This window comes from Rana temporaria, chromosome 1, assembly GCF_905171775.1.
Source record: "Rana temporaria chromosome 1, aRanTem1.1, whole genome shotgun sequence".
NCBI classification, from domain to species: Eukaryota; Metazoa; Chordata; class Amphibia; order Anura; family Ranidae; genus Rana; species Rana temporaria.
Window position 1 is genome coordinate 139,915,023 of NC_053489.1, and position 19,703 is coordinate 139,934,725.

At 47.5% G+C, this 19,703-nt stretch overlaps 1 protein-coding gene across 2 annotated transcripts in view; it reads right to left on the reverse strand.

The window, feature by feature from the left end:
- Positions 1 to 14,356, reverse strand: part of EPB41L4A (erythrocyte membrane protein band 4.1 like 4A) — a 412,465-nt gene extending 398,109 nt beyond the window's left edge. For both annotated transcript variants that reach the window (XM_040343429.1, XM_040343421.1), the window contains exon 1: positions 14,098 to 14,356. In XM_040343429.1, the coding sequence (XP_040199363.1) occupies positions 14,098 to 14,196 (99 nt within the window). In that variant the 5' untranslated portion in view covers positions 14,197 to 14,356. The remainder of the gene's footprint in view (positions 1 to 14,097) is intronic.
- Positions 14,357 to 19,703: the final 5,347 nt, after the last annotated feature.

Genomic DNA, 19,703 nt, shown 5'->3' on the forward strand with positions numbered 1-19,703 from the left:
GACAGGTGAATGTGTGTTTATTAAAAGTCAGCAGGTACACTTTTTGTAGCTGCTGACTTTTAATTAACTGAAAAACGACTGGAAGACTGCTTTAAGACCAAGAAAAATAAGGGCCCCGTTTACACTAAGAATCGCACAGAAATGCAGTTCAATTTCAGCGCAATCATTTCACTGCAACGCACCAAAAGTAAAGCATGCACTACTTTTGGAAACGCACTGTACCATGCCATCCGGTGCGGGAAAATGCATTGTGTTTTCAGTGTTGTTAACATTGCAGGTGGTGCGATAAATGCACACAGAAAGCGAGTTCCCTGCACTAAGTTCTAGTGTGAACCGGGCCCTTCCACCCTCCACTACAGTGGGGCTAGATGAGGGGGGAGATGATGCAGGGACTGGTCCAGCAGTGCAGCCTGCTGAAGCAGATTATCAGGTAAGTAAGTAAAAGTACTTTTTTAGGTACTCTAAACAGAAGCCAGCGGATAACCCCTGCAGTGTGGGCGCAGCCCCTCAACAAGGGAGCATTTACTGTAGTTCAGCTTTAAACAATGTCTAAGTATCGAAAGGTCTTGCTCATGTTTCTAGGTGACAGGTTTCCGTCAAGTAATTTTAGACAGATGAAAATATAAAATTGCGCATATTTTGCTGCTGAGTCATATATCGAAAGCTACCCATCCAATTATTTATTCAGAAGATCTGTCCGAACTTGCCTTGGGGTAAATCAAAATGATTTTCATGTTTTCCGGTAGAAGCAAGAATCCAGACTACAGGGAGGGTAGAAGTGCCTCATACAATAGTAGAGCTGCACGATTCTGGCTAAAATGACAACCACAATTTTTTTGCTTAGAAGATAGATCACGATTCTCGCGGCGTAACATCGTCTTTCACAAAAAAAAAAAATTGGGCTAACTTTACTGTTTTGTTTCTTTTTTTATTTATTGAAGTGTATTTTTCCACAAAAAATGCATTTGAAAGACCGCTGGGCAAATACAGTATGACGTAAAATATTGCAGCAATTGTCATTTTATTCCCTAGGGTCTCTGCTAAAAATATATATAATTTTTGGGGGTTCCAAGTAATTTTCTAGGAAAAAATATTGTTTTTAAGTTTTCTAAAAAAAATCTGGACTTTAATGCCGCGTACACACGATCATTTTTTAGCATGAAAGAAAACAACGTTTTTCAGCATGTCCAAAAAACTAAGTTTTTCCAACTTCATCATTAAAAACGACGTTGCCCACACACCATCGTTTTTAATAAATGATGAACAAAGCGCAGTGACGTACAACACGTACAACGGCACTCTGAAGGGGAAGTTCCATTCGCCTTTGGGCTGCTTTAGCTGATTCCTTGTTAGTAAAAGACTGTTTGCGCTTTTTTGTCTGTTACAGTGTGATGAATGTGCTTACTCCATTATGAACGGTAGTTTTACCAGAACGAGCACTCCCGTCTCATAACTTGCTTCTGAACATGCGCGGGTTTAAAACGCCGTTTTAGCCCACACATGGTCATTTTTTACAACCCAAAAACGACATTATTTAAAACGACATTAAAAAATGCAGCATGTTCGAAAAAAAAATTTTTCGTTTTTCAGAAACTGAAAAACGATGTGCAGCCCACACATGATCATTTTAAATGACGTTTTTTAAAATCAAAGTTTTTTTCATGCTGAAAAATGATCGTGTGTACGCGGCATAAGGCTCAGTTCACACTGCTGCGCTGCAAATTTGTTCATTTTTTTTATCCTGTGTGAGTTACGCCGGCGCAGCGCAGAGCGCCAAGCACAGTATTCACAAAGCACTCGCTGTTAAAGATACGCTGGGTTTCCTCAGCGTAAGCCAGCGTTGGTGGTAGTGGGCGTGACCCCATGCAAATGATGGGACAAGCGTCATAGAAGTACTTAAAACTAACGGCGCATGCGCCGTCCTGTGGACGTGTCCCAGTGCGAATGCTCAGAATCACGTCGGAAATACTCCCTAAGATACGACGGATCACTGCCTACGATGTGAACGAAACCTACGCCCAGCCCTATTCATGTACTTCTACGTAAACGACGTAAAATACGACGGCTGTTCCCTGGTCCATACCTTTGCTTGAGTTGCGCCTCATAGATGGGGAATAACTATACGCTGGACATAAGCCTTACGCAAACAGCATATATTATGCGCCGGGCGCAACTACGTTCGTGAATCGACGTATCTCCCTCATTTGAATATTTGCAATAAGGCGGCCAGCGTAAATATGCGCCCACGATACGCCGGCGTTGGAAAGTTACGCCGGTCGGATGAAGCTTATTTTCAGGCGCATCTAGTTCTGTGGGCACGGCGCACAGATACGACGGCGCATAGTTACACTTACGTGGCAGAGCACTGACTGACTGACCTACCGACCTATGAAGGGGGGATGGCGGGGGCGGTTTTGCCACCCCCCTCCCAAAAAATTGAGCACCAGCGGCCACTGCTTTGCACTGCTGCAATCTTCTCTCTATGAGTCAATTGTGGCTGTCATATTTATCTATTCAACATGGATTTTTTTTTCATTTCTTTCTACTAAAGCCGCGTACACACAACCGTTTTTCATGACGAGAAAAATGCAATTTTTTTAATTGGTGGCTAAAAACGATTGTGTGTAGGCTCCAGAGCATTTTTCTCGTCGAGAAAAATGGGCATTAAAATTTAGAACATGCTCTATTTTTTCTTGTCATTTTTCACGTCGTCGTTTTTTTACGTGAAAAACGGTCGTGTGTACGCTTTAACGATGGGGGGAAAACGCACATGCTCAGGAGCAAGTTATGAGATGGGAAATTAGCATAATCAGCCCAAAGGGTGGCGCCATTCGAATGGAACTTCCCCTTTATAGTGCCGTTGAACGTGTTGTACATCACCGTGCTTTGCTCAAGCATTTTTTATCAGGATCGTGTGTATGCAAGGCAGGCTTGACAAGAATCACGTCGAGAAAAACTTTGTTTTTTTCCATGACATTAAAAACGGTCGTGTGTACGCGGCATAAGCTTCAAAAAGAAATTCCTTCACTGCCCCACCTACAATCGCACTTCCAAACACTGTCCAAACCTACTTGCTCTAGAAATGACCTCAGATTGTCATCTACAGTTGTGTTCAAAATTATTCAACCCCCCAATGCTATAAAGGGTTTTAGGGAATTTAGTGTACATTTGTAATTGTATTCAGAATGAAATTCTACAAGGACTTCTTAAAGAACCATATGCAACTAAAATGACATCAATTGGTTTTGTAATACAGTAGTAAATGTTTATTTTGTGAATTCTTCATTTACACAATTATTCAACCCCTTAAAGACTACCACTCTGAAGAACAGAGGTTCATTGAAGTGTTTTCAATCAGGTATTGAAAACACCTGTGGATGTCAGGGAGCAGCAATAAAGCCTAATTGGCACCAATTAGGCAACTTTAAAATGACTGTGATACTCGGCTCCTTCTAGACATTTACTGGTGTGGTTACAAACATGGTGAAGTCAAGAGAATGGTCCGGGAAGACAAGAGAAGAGGTGATTACTCTTCACAGGAAGGGCAATGGCTATAAGAAGATTGCAAAGATGTTAAACATACCAAGAGACACCATAGGAAGCATCATTCTCAAATTCAAGCCAAAGGGCACTGTTGAAACACTACCTGGTCGTGGCAGAAATAAGATGCTGACTTCGACTGCTGAGCGCTACCTGAAGCGTAGAGTGGAGAAAAGTCCCCTTGTGACTGCTGAGGAACTGAGAAAAGATTTGTCAGATGTGGGTACTGAAGTTTCTGCTCAGACAATACAGCGCACACTGCGTAATGAAGGCCTCCATGCCAGAACTCCCAGGCGCACCCCCTTGCTGTCTCCAAAGAATAAGAAGAGTCGACTGCAGTATGCCAAAAGTCATGTGGACAAACCACAGAAGTTTTGGGATTGTGTTCTGTGGACTGATGAAACAAAATTAGAAGTGTTTGGGCCCATGGATCAACGCTATGTTTGGAGGAGGAAGAACAAGGCCTATGATGATAAGAACACCTTGCCTACTGTGAAGCATGGCGGGGGGCCAATCATGCTTTGGGGCCGTTTTTCTTCTGCAGGTACAGGGAAGCTTCAGCATGTGCAAGGTACCATGAATTCTCTTCAGTACCAGGAGATATTGGATAACAATGTGATGCAGTCCGTCACAAACCTGAGGCTTGGGAGACGTTGGACCTTTCAACAGGACAATGATCCCAAGCATACCTCAAAGCCCACTAGAGCATGGTTGCAGATTAAAGGCTGGAACATTTTGGAGTGGCCATCGCAGTCACCAGACTTAAATCCGATTGAGAACCTCTGGTGGGAATTAAAGAAAGCAGTTGCAGTGCGCAAGCCTAAGAATGTGACTGAACTGGAGGCTTTTGCCCATGACGAATGGGCGAATATACCCGTAGATCGCTGCAATACACTTGTGTCAAGCTATGCTTCAAGTTTAAAAGCTGTTATAACTGTAAAAGGATGTTGTACTAAGATTGAATGTCACTTGGGGGTTGAATAAAACTGATAATGATGTGAGCACAGAAAATACATTTGTGGTTATTTCATTATAAATGTTATGTTATATTTGTCTGACCTACACGTGCCTCTTTGATTTAATTGTAAGCAGGATGACTGAATGATCAAAAATAATGTCAAACTGGCCAAAACAATCAATTTCAGTGGGGGTTGAATAATTTTGAATACAACTGTACACTAGTAGCCATCTCATTCATACCATCAAGATTCTGGACAAGGAAATCGCTCATGGAATTTAAAGAATTGTACTTTTTTCCCGCCCTCCTAAGTTTCAATATCTCAAAGCTAAGGAATTTAAAGGATGTTCCAAGATTTTTTGAAAGCTATCATACAGCAAAGATGTATGGCTAAGTTCACACTCGCAAAAATTTCTAACGCTGATACTAATGTGAACCGACGCGTCTATAGTGTTAATGCTCATTTAGGGCGCATTAAAGAACGCACCCAGGACACCTTCCATGTGTTTTATTCCCACTTCACTGATATTTGATAAACGCTTGTCAAACACCCTGCAAGCGCACTGTAAATGCCATAGGTACGTTTACATTGCATTACCATAGACCTGAATAAAAGGAGTTGACAAGTTTCAACTCCTCCCAGACTCAACACGTAGCTTAATTTTTGCAGCACAGCAATGTAAAAAAACGCAAACGTTACATTTATTCCTAATGTGAACAGCTCTCTCAGGTGTCCATATTATCCATTGTAGGCTGCTTTGCTAGGTGTTCAGGGAACAGCAAAAATGCACCCCAAACCCCTGTATCTAATGCCAGTGTGAACACGGCCTTAATAGTTATCAAGTAGGGATGCACCAATACCAGTTTTTTCAGAGCGAGTACGAGTACCGATACTTTTCCTCAAGTACTCGCCGATACCAATTACTGGTACCTATATTTTTAGTGAGGTGCGATTTGAGCCCATGCAAAATGCATAGGCTCAACTCGCGCTGCAAAGAATCGCATGTGAGTTCCATCTTCCAATCATGTGCAAACAAAAATGCTATTTTTTTAATTTACTCAATTGAGTATTCCTTAGGACATAAAATCTGACCACAGTCATTAAAGTGATTGTAAACCCACTCTGACAACTTGCACCTACAGGTAAGCCTAGATAAGGCTTACCTGTGGGTGCAAGAAATATCTCCTAAACCTACACGGTTTAGGAGATATTTACTAAAATGCCAGGTGCTGATGTCTAAGGCGCATGCGTGCCGTAGACAACGGCGCATGCGCACTGAGAGTGCCGCTTTTGCTAATTGCATTATTTGAGTTACTGCTGCATTTCCGCGCGCTAGCACGGTAGCGACGTCATCGCCGCTCCGGCCAATCACCGCACCGGAGCGTCGATAACAGGAAGAAGATGCGAAGAAGACATGGCGGCGGAGGGGGAAGAGGGGGACTTCAGAGGCTGCCATCTCAGGTAAGTGCCACATAATGAGCTAGTATGCTATGCATACTAGCTCATTATGCCTTTCTCTTACAGGTTATTTTTTTTCCCCCGTTTTTCGGGGGGGGGGGTTTACTTCCTCTTTAACCTACACAGTTAAGCAGATATTTGCAGAAAACTCTGCACCGATGTCTACGGCAAATGCGCGCTATAAACAACAGCGCAGGCGCACTGAGCGTCCCGGTTTTATGAATGGGAATCGTGCCGGTCCCATGCGCATGCGCGGGATCTTGCCGGCCCCTCGCATGCGCGGGAGTGACTTCATCCCTGCTCCGGCCAGTCACAGCGCCGGAGTGGCGATACACGGAAGAGACTATTAGGCAACAATATTTATTATTATTACTATACAGGATTTATATAGCGCCAACAGTTTACGCAGCGCTTTACAAGATAAAAGGGAGACAATACAGTTACAATACAATAAAATACAAGAGGATTAAGAGGGCCCTGCTCAGAAGAGCTTACAATCTAATAGGGTGGGGCAGGTGGTACAAAAGGTTGTAACTGTGGGGAATGAGCTGATGGAAGTGAGGGGAACGAGAAGCTCTTCGTGGGCTTCGATCTCAGGTAAGTTATTCATAATGAGATAGTATGCTATGCATACTAGCTCATTATGCCTTTCACTTGCATTGGTTTTTTTTTGCAGAAAAAAAAAGAGGGTTTACTTTTTCTTTAAGCTTTGGAAAATCAATCTCAATGTCTTGGAAAAGTCATGTCTCAATGTGCTTTCCACTTCTTAACACTAATGTCCTGGTATCGCTACCTAGTTTTGATTAAATGAAAAGTGTTTTACATAAGCAAGGATAGGTCCATAGAAATGTTGACAAGGATCCCTCCCCGTCACTTTCCTTTAATTTGCACACCTCTTCCACAAGTACCTGGCTGAAAGCATCCTATGTACACTCACACACTGAAAACAGATGTAATTATCATACACAGCAACACCTAGGTAAGACTATGCCGTGTCCCCTCGGGGTGATTTCCACTCACTGACACATACTTGTCAGACAACTTCTAAGTAGAATAAAGTAGAATGAGACCGGGTGGGGGGGGGTGGGGGGGTCAGGTTCCATTGTCTGGGAGTCATGTGGATTTCCATCTCACACCACCAGCAGCAAAACCATCCTATAAGCCACAAAGGTGTTATGCATGCTGTATACCAGGACAGGTAGGATGTGTACAGACACCTGCTACTGAAAACATGTTTTACAACAGCTTTACAATGTACATAAACAGATTGTATAGATACTTGCGTGCAAAAGATCAGCTTTAATTTAATAAAAATGTATAAAATGTTTAAATAAACCCGATCTCACACCAAATCTGGCTTTGAAATCACGCGACTTCGACTATTGCACGATTTCAAAGCCGCATCTAAGTGCGACTTCCATGACATCTGCGCGACTTCATGCACAGATGTCTATGCAAGTCGCACCTGAAATCGCCAAAAGTAGCGCAGGAATTACTTTTTCAAATAATCGCGGCACCGTAAAGTTGTCATTGCACCGTTTTGAACAGTTCCATTTCCCGACTCAATAAAAACAATGCACACCCTCTGTGGATGAAATCTCATCGCAACAATGAAGTTGAATATGTTTGAGTCAAATACTGAGCTCCCTCTAGTGGTAAGTCTACAAATCTATACTTCTAATGTCTGTCAATAGTGTAGATTCTGAGAGAATTTACGCCGCGTAAATACAAATCTGCGCCGGCGTATCTTCTTTCTGTATTCAGAAAGCAAGATACGCCGACATTAGCCTAAGATACGACTGGCATAAGTCTCTTACGCCGTCGTATCTTAGGATGCATTCTCACGCTGGCCGCTAGGTGGCGCTCACGACGTTTTCGGCGTAATTATGCAAATTACCTAGTTTCGGTGTAGATTATGCAAATTACCTAGTTACGCCGATTCACAAACGTACGTGTGCCCGGCGGTAGTTTTATACGTCGTTTGCGTAAGTCGTTTTCGTCGTAACGTTGCTCCTGCTATTAGGTGGCGCAGCCAATGTTAAGTATGGACGTTGTTCCCGCTTCGAAATTTGAATTGTTTGCGTAAGTCGTTCGCGAATAGGGCTGGATGTAATTTACGTTCACGTCGAAACCAATACGTCGTTGCGGCGTACTTGAGAGCAACGCACACTGGGATATGTACACGGACGGCGCATGCGCCGTTCGTAAAACACGTCAATCACGTCGGGTCATAACACATTAGCATAAAAGACCCCCCCTTCCACATTTGAATTACGCAGGCTTACGCCGGCCCCATTTAAGATACGCCGCCGCAACTTACGAAGCAAGTGCTTTGTGAATACTGCACTTGCTCCTGTAAGTTGCGTCGGCGTAGCGTAAATACAATAAGCTGCGCCGCCGTAACTTAAAGCGCAGCTACCTGAATCTACCCCAGTATCTCTACAGAACATAGGATTGCTGTAGGGGCAGGTGGATCAAACCTCTGAGGGCAGTGAGGGGGAGGGGGACCAGGAATCTGACATTTATGAAGTATTGGATTCTACAGAGTCTTCAGGCCTCAGTATCTCTTCAATACAGCCGAGATTGGACACATGATTTGCATTTTTGTCCACCAATCCCCAGAGTCTACCCAGATCTGTACAAATACTGTCTGGCAGGGAGAGGATCTGATCTTTCAGTTTCACTTTCACATACAGGTATCTTCGCCATCCCCACCACATGACTGGACAGTGAAACGAGAAGCTGCATACTGGTGAATTCATCTCTCTGTACTCTCTTCTTCTTCTATCAGCATAGCTTTTTGCACTGGAGCATCCCTGGATGGCTCCTTGTGCTGCTTCTCCCTTCCCCAGTCTGAGCTCTGAGGAGGGGAGGATCATGGAGTGGATGGAGCTGACAGGCAGGGAGGGGAGGAGGACAGAGCAGAGCAGAGGAGAGCTGCGGATGACAGAGGCATATAAACTGACCACAGTGTCAGGGCTCAGCAGCCATGATAAACCGTAGTCAGTTAACAGGGAAGAGGGCATAGCCGGGCAGGATCAGCAAGTTTTTTTTTAGGTGATACAGGGGGGGGGGCTGTATAACATTTAAGACAGGGGTAGGCAACCTCTGCCCTCCAGCTTTGGTGAAACTACAAATCCCAGCATGCCTCTGCCTCTAGGAGTCATGCCTGTGATTGTCAGGGTCTGCTCAGTAAGAACAGCTACAGTAGGGAATCCCGTCACCCACATGACTGCTCAGTAAGGACAGCTACAGTAGGGAACCCCGTCACCCACATGACTGCTCAGTAAGGACAGCTACAGTAGGGAATCCCGTCACCCACATGACTGCTCAGTAAGAACAGCCGTAGTAGGGAATCCCGTCACCCACATGACTGCTCAGTAAGAACAGCCGTAGTAGGGAATCCCGTCACCCACATGACTGCTCAGTAAGGACAGCCGTAGTAGGGAATCCCGTCACCCACATGGCTGCTCAGTTAGGACAGCCGTAGTAGGGAATCCTGTCACCCACATGACTGCTCAGTAAGGACAGCCATAGTAGGGAATCCCGTCACCCACATGACTGCTCAGTAAGGACAGCTACAGTAGGGAATCCCGTCACCCACATGACTGCTCAGTAAGGACAGCCATAGTAGGGAATCCCGTCACCCACATGACTGCTCAGTAAGGACAGCCGTAGTAGGGAATCCCGTCACCCACATGACTGCTCAGTAAGGACAGTCGTAGTAGGGAATCCCGTCACCCACATGACTGCTCAGTAAGGACAGTCGTAGTAGGGAATCCCGTCACCCACATGACTGCTCAGTAAGGACAGTCGTAGTAGGGAATCCCGTCACCCACATGACTGCTCAGTAAGGACAGTCGTAGTAGGGAATCCCGTCACCCACATGACTGCTCAGTAAGGACAGTCGTAGTAGGGAATCCCGTCACCCACATGACTGCTCAGTAAGGACAGTCGTAGTAGGGAATCCCGTCACCCACATGACTGCTCAGTAAGGACAGCCGTAGTAGGGAATCCCGTCACCCACATGACTGCTCAGTAAGGACAGTCGTAGTAGGGAATCCCGTCACCCACATGACTGCTCAGTAAGGACAGCTACAGTAGGGAACCCCGTCACCCACATGACTGCTCAGTAAGGACAGCTACAGTAGGGAATCCCGTCACCCACATGACTGCTCAGTAAGAACAGCCGTAGTAGGGAATCCCGTCACCCACATGACTGCTCAGTAAGGACAGCCGTAGTAGGGAATCCCGTCACCCACATGGCTGCTCAGTTAGGACAGCCGTAGTAGGGAATCCCGTCACCCACATGACTGCTCAGTAAGGACAGCCATAGTAGGGAATCCCATCACCCACATGACTGCTCAGTAAGGACAGCTACAGTAGGGAACCCCGTCACCCACATGACTGCTCAGTAAGGACAGCCGTAGTAGGGAATCCCGTCACCCACATGACTGCTCAGTAAGGACAGCCGTAGTAGGGAATCCCGTCACCCACATGACTGCTCAGTAAGGACAGCCGTAGTAGGGAATCCCGTCACCCACATGACTGCTCAGTAAGGACAGCCGTAGTAGGGAATCCCGTCACCCACATGACTGCTCAGTAAGGACAGTCGTAGTAGGGAATCCCGTCACCCACATGACTGCTCAGTAAGGACAGTCGTAGTAGGGAATCCCGTCACCCACATGACTGCTCAGTAAGGACAGTCGTAGTAGGGAATCCCGTCACCCACATGACTGCTCAGTAAGGACAGTCGTAGTAGGGAATCCCGTCACCCACATGACTGCTCAGTAAGGACAGCCGTAGTAGGGAATCCCGTCACCCACATGACTGCTCAGTAAGGACAGCCGTAGTAGGGAATCCCGTCACCCACATGACTGCTCAGTAAGGACAGTCGTAGTAGGGAATCCCGTCACCCACATGACTGCTCAGTAAGGACAGTCGTAGTAGGGAATCCCGTCACCCACATGACTGCTCAGTAAGGACAGCCGTAGTAGGGAATCCCGTCACCCACATGACTGCTCAGTAAGGACAGTCGTAGTAGGGAATCCCGTCACCCACATGACTGCTCAGTAAGGACAGCCGTAGTAGGGAACCCCGTCACCCACATGACTGCTCAGTAAGGACAGCCGTAGTAGGGAATCCCGTCACCCACATGACTGCTCAGTAAGGACAGTCGTAGTAGGGAATCCCGTCACCCACATGACTGCTCAGTAAGGACAGTCGTAGTAGGGAATCCCGTCACCCACATGACTGCTCAGTAAGGACAGCCGTAGTAGGGAACCCCGTCACCCACATGACTGCTCAGTAAGGACAGCCGTAGTAGGGAATCCCGTCACCCACATGACTGCTCAGTAAGGACAGCCGTAGTAGGGAATCCCGTCACCCACATGACTGCTCAGTAAGGACAGTCGTAGTAGGGAATCCCGTCACCCACATGACTGCTCAGTAAGGACAGCCGTAGTAGGGAATCCCGTCACCCACATGACTGCTCAGTAAGGACAGCCGTAGTAGGGAATCCCGTCACCCACATGACTGCTCAGTAAGGACAGTCGTAGTAGGGAATCCCGTCACCCACATGACTCCTCAGTAAGGACAGCCGTAGTAGGGAATCCCGTCACCCACATGACTGCTGGAGAGAACAGCCGTAGTAGGGAATCCCGTCACCCACATGACTGCTCAGTAAGGACAGCCGTAGTAGGGAATCCCGTCACCCACATGACTGCTGGAGAGGACTTACACCATGAAATAAATTCTTTTGGGCACCAAACTATGTATGCATGGTTTAAAGCTAAACTCCCGGCCAATGGCAAAATACACAGTGGCTATGATTTTTTTAAGGATTAATCGTGCAGCTCTAACATATAGCTGGCTTTATGGTGACCCCAGGACTGTATATAAGAAGTACAGGTAGGTGAACATATACAGTATCTCACAGAAGTGAGTACACCCCTCACATTTTTTAAAATATTTTATTATATATTTTCATGTGACAACACTGAAGAAATTACACTTTGCTACATTGTATAGTGAGTGTATAGCTTGTAAATTTGCTGTTCTCTCAAGGAGTGTAGAGGTAGGTGATTATATAGGAGTGTAGAGCTAGGTGATGACCTAGGAGTGTAGATGTTGGTGATGACCTAGGAGTGTAGAGGTAGGTCATGACCTAGGAGTGTAGAGGTAGGTATTGACCCAGGAGTGTAGAGGTAGGTATTGACCTAGGAGTGTAGAGGTAGGTATTGACCAAGGAGTGTAGAGGTAGGTGATGACCTAGGAGTGTAGAGGTAGGTATTGACCCAGGAGTGTAGAGGTAGGTATTGACCTAGGAGTGTAGAGGTAGGTATTGACCAAGGAGTGTAGAGGTAGGTGATGACCTAGGAGTGTAGAGGTAGGTATTGACCCAGGAGTGTAGAGGTAGGTATTGACCTAGGAGTGTAGAGGTAGGTATTGACCAAGGAGTGTAGAGGTAGGTGATGACCTAGGAGTGTAGAGGTAGGTATTGACCCAGGAGTGTAGAGGTAGGTATTGACCTAGGAGTGTAGAGGTAGGTATTGACCAAGGAGTGTAGAGGTAGGTGATGACCTAGGAGTGTAGAGGTAGATGATGATGTAGAGGATAGTGATGATCTAGGAGAAGGTGATAGGTGATGATGGAGGAGTGTAGAGGTAGGTATTGACCTAGGAGTGTAGAGGTAGGTGATGATGTAGAGGATAGTGATGATTTAGGAGAATCTATAAGTAGAGGTAGTTGATGATCGAGGAGTGTAGAGGTAGGTGATGATCTAGGAGTCTAGAGGTAGGTGATGATCTAGGAGTCTAGAGGTAGGTGATGATCTAGGAGTCTAGAGGTAGGTGATGATCTAGGAGTCTAGAGGTAGGTGATGATCTAGGGGTATAGAGGTCGGTGATGATATAGGAGTGTCTAGGAGAATTAGAGGTAGGTGATGATGTAAGAGTGTAGAGGTAGGTGATGACCTAGGATTGTAGAGGTAGGTCGTGATCTAGGAGTGTAGAGGTAGGTGGTGATCTAGGAGTGTAGAGGTAGGTGATGACCTAGGAGTTTAGAGGTAGGTCATGATCTAGGAGTGTAGAGGTAGGTGATGATGTAGGAGTGTAGAGGTAGGTGATGACCTAGGAGTGTAGAGGTAGGTGGTGATCTAGGAGTGTAGGGGTAGGTGATGACCTAGGAGTGTAGAGGTAGGTGATGATGTATAAGTGTAGAGGTAGGTGATGACCAATGAGTGTAGAGGTGGGTGGTGATCTAGGAGTGTAGAGGTAGGTGGTGATCTAGGAGTGTAGAGGTAGGTGATTATGTAGGAGTGTAGAGGTAGGTGATGACCTAGGAGTGTAGAGGTAGGTGGTGATCTAGGAGTGTAGAGGTAGGTGATGATGTATAAGTGTAGAGGTAGGTGATGACCAATGAGTGTAGAGGTGGGTGGTGATCTAGGAGTGTAGAGGTAGGTGATGACCAATGAGTGTAGAGGTGGGTGGTGATCTAGGAGTGTAGAGGTAGGTGATGATCTAGGAGTGTAGAGGTAGGTTGTGATCTAAGAGTGTAGAGGTAGGTGATGATGTAGGAGTGTCAATGAGAAGTAGAGGTAGGTGATGACCTAGAAGTGTAGAGATAGGTGATGATCTATGAGAAGTAGAGGTAGGTGATGATGTAGGAGTGTCTATGAGAAGTAGAGGTAGGTGATGACCTAGGAGTGTAGAGGTAGGTGATGATCTATGAGAAGTAGAGGTAGGTGATGATGTAGGAGTGTCTATGAGAAGTAGAGGTAGGTGATGACCTAGGAGTGTAGAGGTAGGTGATGATCAATGAGAAGTAGAGGTAGGTGATGATGTAGGAGTGTAGAGGTAGGTGATGACCTAGGAGTGTAGAGGTAGGTGATGATCTATGAGAAGTAGAGGTAGGTGATGATGTAGGAGTGTCTATGAGAAGTAGAGGTAGGTGATGACCTAGGAGTGTAGAGGTAGGTGACCCCGGCAGTATTCAGGGTGTGTGTGCCATTGTGTACTCCCCATCCTTGGGCGCCTGTCATGTGTAGGGATCGGAAGGTGATGACAGATATTAGCGGCCGGTGTTTTTGGCCCGGGCACAGGACAATGGAGGGCACACTTACAATGGAGGGCACACTTACCTTCACCCCGTGCTGCTGGCTGGTCAGTGATAACTTGGACTCGTCCAGTAACAAAACTTCACAATAGAATTCCTCGGGCACGGCACAGAAGCAGCCCATGGTGAGGCGGGGAGGAGGTGGCGGGCTGGGCGCTGGGTGCTCAGTGTTGGCAGTACGGTGCCCCCCCTGCACTGCCCCGGCGGGCGCTCAGCATGTTCTCCGCTCGCAGCGCTCACTGGGGTTGCCAAGGCTATAGACCCAATCTATGGAATAAAGAACTGAGGGGGCGGAGTGCGGTCCGGGGACGTCAATGGCGGGGCGGGGTCTTTTCTAGGTTTCCTAGCCGTTCTTTGTGATTGGACGGATGCCTTCAAATAGATGGCTGTAGTTGGTGGCATGGTTTGTGTGCCCTCTGCTGGATGAAAGGAAGTACTGCATAGGACAAAACTTTAGGAAGTGAGCAGGTTTTATTTCATATAGAATAAAAAATGACCAGAGAGTGTGGAATCTGTACACTAGCTAGGCTCAGGGTTCTTCATTCATTGTTGGTGCTTTTTTGGGCTTAAGCACTTTAATTTAGGCCAGTTAAAAGCATGTTACTGGGAGAAGACAAGTTGTTAGCTGCGAAAATGCACAAAAAATGCCTGTTCCATGTAATAGTTACACTCCCATCAGAGTAGATGGAAAGACTACAATAAAGAAAGTTTAAAGCTGAACTCCAGATATGGATCTTATTACATAGTTACACTGACCCAGCTTGGAACATGGTAAGTATACATGTGCCATACCTGTGTGATAGCTGTGACAGCGGAGAATCACTGCAGTAATCACCGACAAGCAGACTGCCCTGCCAAATAGTGATCACAGGGGATCACTCACTTAGAATACACATCATTCACAGAACTCATTGCATTTTTCTCAGTGAATGAAGACCGGTGGGGAGGCAGGACAGTGATATCAAGATCTCCACCTTGTCCAATCACAGGACACTTTGCATTCATTCATTATGTGCATACTGAAAAACACATGCACTAGTTCCCCCACCCCTCTCCACTGAAGACCAGTGCCCCCTCTTTACTCCATCACTGAGCACCAGTGCCCCCTCTCCCCCCACTGAGCACCAGTGCCCCTCTATCCCCACTGAGCACCAGTGTCCCCTCTTTCCCCCACTGAGCACCAGTGTCCCCTCTTTCCCCCACTGAGCACCAGTGCCCCCTCTCCCCCCAATGAGCACCAGTGCCCCTCTAACCCCACTGAGCACCAGTGCCCCTTTATCCCCACTGAGCACCAGTGTCCCCTCTTTCCCCCACTGAGCACCAGTGCCCCTCTACCCTCACTGAGCACCATTGTCCCCCTCTCTTTCCACTGAGCACCAGTGCCCTTCTACCCCCACTAAGCACCATTGTCGTCGTCCCCCACTAAGCACCATTGTCCCCCTCTCCCCCCACTGAGCACCAGTGCTCCTCTTTCCCCCTCAAGGATCAGTGCCCCCTCTCCCCCACTAAAAAACAGTGCATTGTCTCTCCCCCCACTGAGGACCAGTGCCCCCTCTCCCCACTGAGGACCAGTGCCCCCCCTTTCCCACTGAGGTTTAGTGCCCTTCTCTTTCCCCACTGAGGACCAGTGCCCCCCCTTTCCCACTGAGGTTCAGTGCCCTTCTCTCTCCCCACCAAGGACCAGTGACCCCCTATCACATGCCTGACTAAGGGGTCCTGCGTCACTCCGAAATGTTGCACTCTCCTTGTGTTGTGATCATGCAATAAATTATCCGTTTGGACACTATTCACGTAGTTCCATGGTGTGCTGGCAAATATCTTCATTCTTTCCCACACTGAGCACCAGTGCCCCTCTACCCCCACTAAACACCATTGTTCCCTTCTCCCCCCACTGAGCACCAGTGCCCTTCTACCCCCACTAAGCACCATTCCCCCCCCTCTCCCCTACCAGTGCTCCTCTTTCCCCCTCAAGGATCAGTGCCCCCTCTCCCCCACTAAAAACCAGTGCCCCGTCTCTCCCCCCACTGAGGACCAGTGCCCCCTTTCCCCACTGAGGACCAATGCCCCCCCTTTCCCACTGAGGGCCAGTGCCTTTCTCTTTACCCACTGAGGACCAGTGCCCCCTCTCTCCCCACCAATGACCAGTGACCCCCCTATCCCCCACTGGTGACCAGCGCCACCTCTCTCCCCTCACTGAGGACCAGAGACCCCCTCCCCCCACTGAGGACCAGTGCCCCCTTTTCCCCTATTGAGGACCAGTACCCTCCTCTTCTCCCACTGAGGACTAGTGCCCCTCTTTCCCTTGATGAGGACTAATGCATCCCCCTCTTCCCCACTGAGGACCAATGCCCCCTCTGCCTCCACTGAGCACCATTGTCCCCCCTCTCCCCCTTCTGAGGACCACTGTCCCTCTTCTACCCACTAAAACACTGAGATCCAGTGCTCCCTTTCTTCTCCCCCCACTGCAGACCAGTTACCCCCCTATCCCTCCACTGAGGATCAGTGCCTCCTCTCTTCCCTTGCAGAGGACCAGAGGCCCCCTCCCCCCACTGAGGACCAGTGATTCCCTATTCCCCCACTGAGGACCAGTGCCTCCTCTCCTCCCTCACAGAGGACCAAAGGCCCCTTCCCCCACTGAGGACCAGTGCCCCCCACTGAGGACCAGTGATTTCCTATCCCCCACTGAGGACCAGTGCCCCCTCTCTCCCCTTACAGAGGACCAGAGGCCCCCTCCCCCACTGAGGACCAATGCCCCCTCTATTCTTTGCTGATGACCAGTGTTCCCCCTATTCCCCACTGAACACCAGTGCCTCCCTGTCTCCCCACTGAGGATCAGTGCCCCCTCTCCCCCACTAAAAACCAGTGCCCAGTCTCTCCCCCCACTAGTTCTACCCCTTCCCCACTGTGGGCCAGTGCCCTTCTCTTTCCCCACTGAGGACCAGTGCCCTTCTCTTTCCCCACTGAGGACCAGTGCCCCCCTACCCCCCCACTGGTTACCAGTGCCCCCTCTCTCTCCTCACTGAGGACCAAAGACCCCCCCCCCCCACTGAGGACCAGTTCTCCCTCTCTTCTCCCCCCACTGAGGACCAGTGTCCCCTATTTCCCTTGCTGAGGACCAGTGCTCCCCCTCTTTCCCCCTAAGGACCAGTGCTCCCTCTCTTTTCCCCCCCCACTGAGAACCATTGTCCCCTTCTCCCCCCACTGAGGACCAGTGCCCCCTCTTACCCCACTGAGGACAAGTGCCCCCTTTTACCCCACTGAGGACCAGTGCCCCCTCTTATCCCACTTAGGACCAGTGCCCCCTCTCTCCCCAGTGAGGACCAGTGCCCCCTCTTTCCCCCTGCTGAGGACCAGTGCCTCGCTCTCCCCCACTGATGACCAGTGACCTTTTCTCCCCTCACTGAGGATTAGTTCCACCCTCTCCGCCCACTGAGGACAAGCGCCCCCCTCTCCTCTCAATGAGGATCAGTGCCTCCTCTTTTTCTTGCTAAGGACCAGTGTCCCCCCCCTCTTCCTCACTAAGGATCAATTCTCCTCTCTCAATCCACTGAGCATCAGTGCCCTGTGTCTCCCCACTGAGGACCAATGCCCCTTTTTTTCCCGCTGAGGACAAGTGCCCCCCCTCTCCCCTCACTAAGGACCAGTGCCCCTTTCTCCCCTCACTGAGAATTGGTGCCCCCCTCCTCCCCCTCTGAGGACCAGTACCCCCCTCTTCCCCTATTGAGGACCAGTGTCCCCTTCTTCCTTCACTGGGGACCAGTGCCCCCTCTTTCCCTACTGGGGACCAGTGCCCCCAATTTGCCTCATGGGCTATTTTTTCCCTCCCACTGGTGATTGGTGCAGAGTATTTTCTTGCTTTCACTGACTACCAACACTGGCTTTTTTTTCCTCTTGCTGATCCCCAATTATAGGTATTTTTTTCCATCCCTTGACCACCAACACTAAACATTTTTCTCTTGCTGATCACTGATGGCAGAAATTTTACCTCCTCAGACCTTCAATGCTGGGAATCTTTTTGTTCCGCTGACCACTGATGCTAAACATCTTTTCCTCCTGCTGACCAGGAGGAAGAGGCACTATAACATATACTGATGGCCACTGCACTCTATGCATTGGGGGTTATTTACTAAAGGCAAATCCAGTTTGCACTACAAGTGCAAACTACAAGTGCAAAGTGCACTTGAAATTGCACTGAAAGTGCACTTAGAAGTGCAGTCGCTGTAGATCCGAGGGGGACATGCAAGGAAAATAAAAATCAGCATTTTAGCTTGCACATGATTTGATAATAAAATCAGCAGAGCTTCCCCTCATTTCAGATCCACCCCTCAGATTTACAGCAACCGCACTTCCAACTGCACTTTCAGTGCAATTTCAAATGCACTTTGCACTTTTAATTTGCACTTGTAGGGCAAAGTGGATTTGTGTTTTATAAATAACCCCCATTGTGTTGTACATAAAGGGGGTTATTTATGAAAGGCAAATCGACTTCGCACTACAAGTGCACTGCAAGTGCACCTGTAAGTGCACTAAAAGTGCACTTGGAAGTGCAGTTGCTGTAGATCTGAGGGGAATATATGAGGGGAATATCAGCTCTGCTGATTTTATCATTCAGTTATGTGCAAATTAAAATTATGTTTTTTATTTTCCTTGCATGTCCCCCTCAGATCTACAGTGACTGCACTTTCAAGTGCACTTGTAGTGCAAAGTGGATTTTCTTTTTCGTAAATAACCCCCAAAGAGTGCTTACCACTGTACATTACATACAGCTGGCCAAAGTTCTTATGGTCTCAATAGTTGCTGGTTGTACCTTAACCCCCCTGGCGGTATCCCCGAGCGTGACTCGGGGTTGATTTTTTCTACCAAAATCGGTATCCCCGAGTCACGCTCGGGGTAGACATGCAGAGCCTGCAGCGTGCGCTGGCTTACCTTGTCCTGGATCCAGCGATGCCACCGCGCAGTGTGAGCGAGCGGGACCTCGCTCGATTCACACAGCGTCCTCCTGTGCCGCCGATCTCCGTTCCCTGCGACGTTACGACGCACGGGAGCGGAGATCGGCGCCAAATTCAAAAAAGTAAACAAACACTATACATACAGTATACTGTAATCTTATAGATTACAGTACTGTATGTAAAAAAAACACACCCCTTGTCCCTAGTGGTCTGCCCAGTGTCCTACATGTTCTTTTATATAATAAAAACTGTTCTTTCTGCCTGCAAACTGGAGATTGTCCATAGCAACCAAAAGTGTCTTTTTATGTCAAAAATGGTTTTAGATCAGCTAGAAAACAGCGATAATAAATTATAATCACTTGCAGAATTGTGCGATAGCGATTTGTGGGGAAATTCGTCATAAAAAAAAAAAAAATAATGACAGCGACAATTCTGCAACTGAGCAAATTTCAGTGATTTTGAGTTGATTACATTATTGAATAATTTTTATTTTTATTATATTATTACTTGCTATAATTATTTATAATTATTTATTATATTATAATTTAAATTTTTTTTTTTTTTTAAATGTCATACCCAGGATGCCTATTAGATTCTTGTTTGGTCAGATTTAAGTGAGTTATTCCTAAAAATCACAGGCCTACAGTATAAAACACCAAATTTCCTTGCAAATAATGGTACC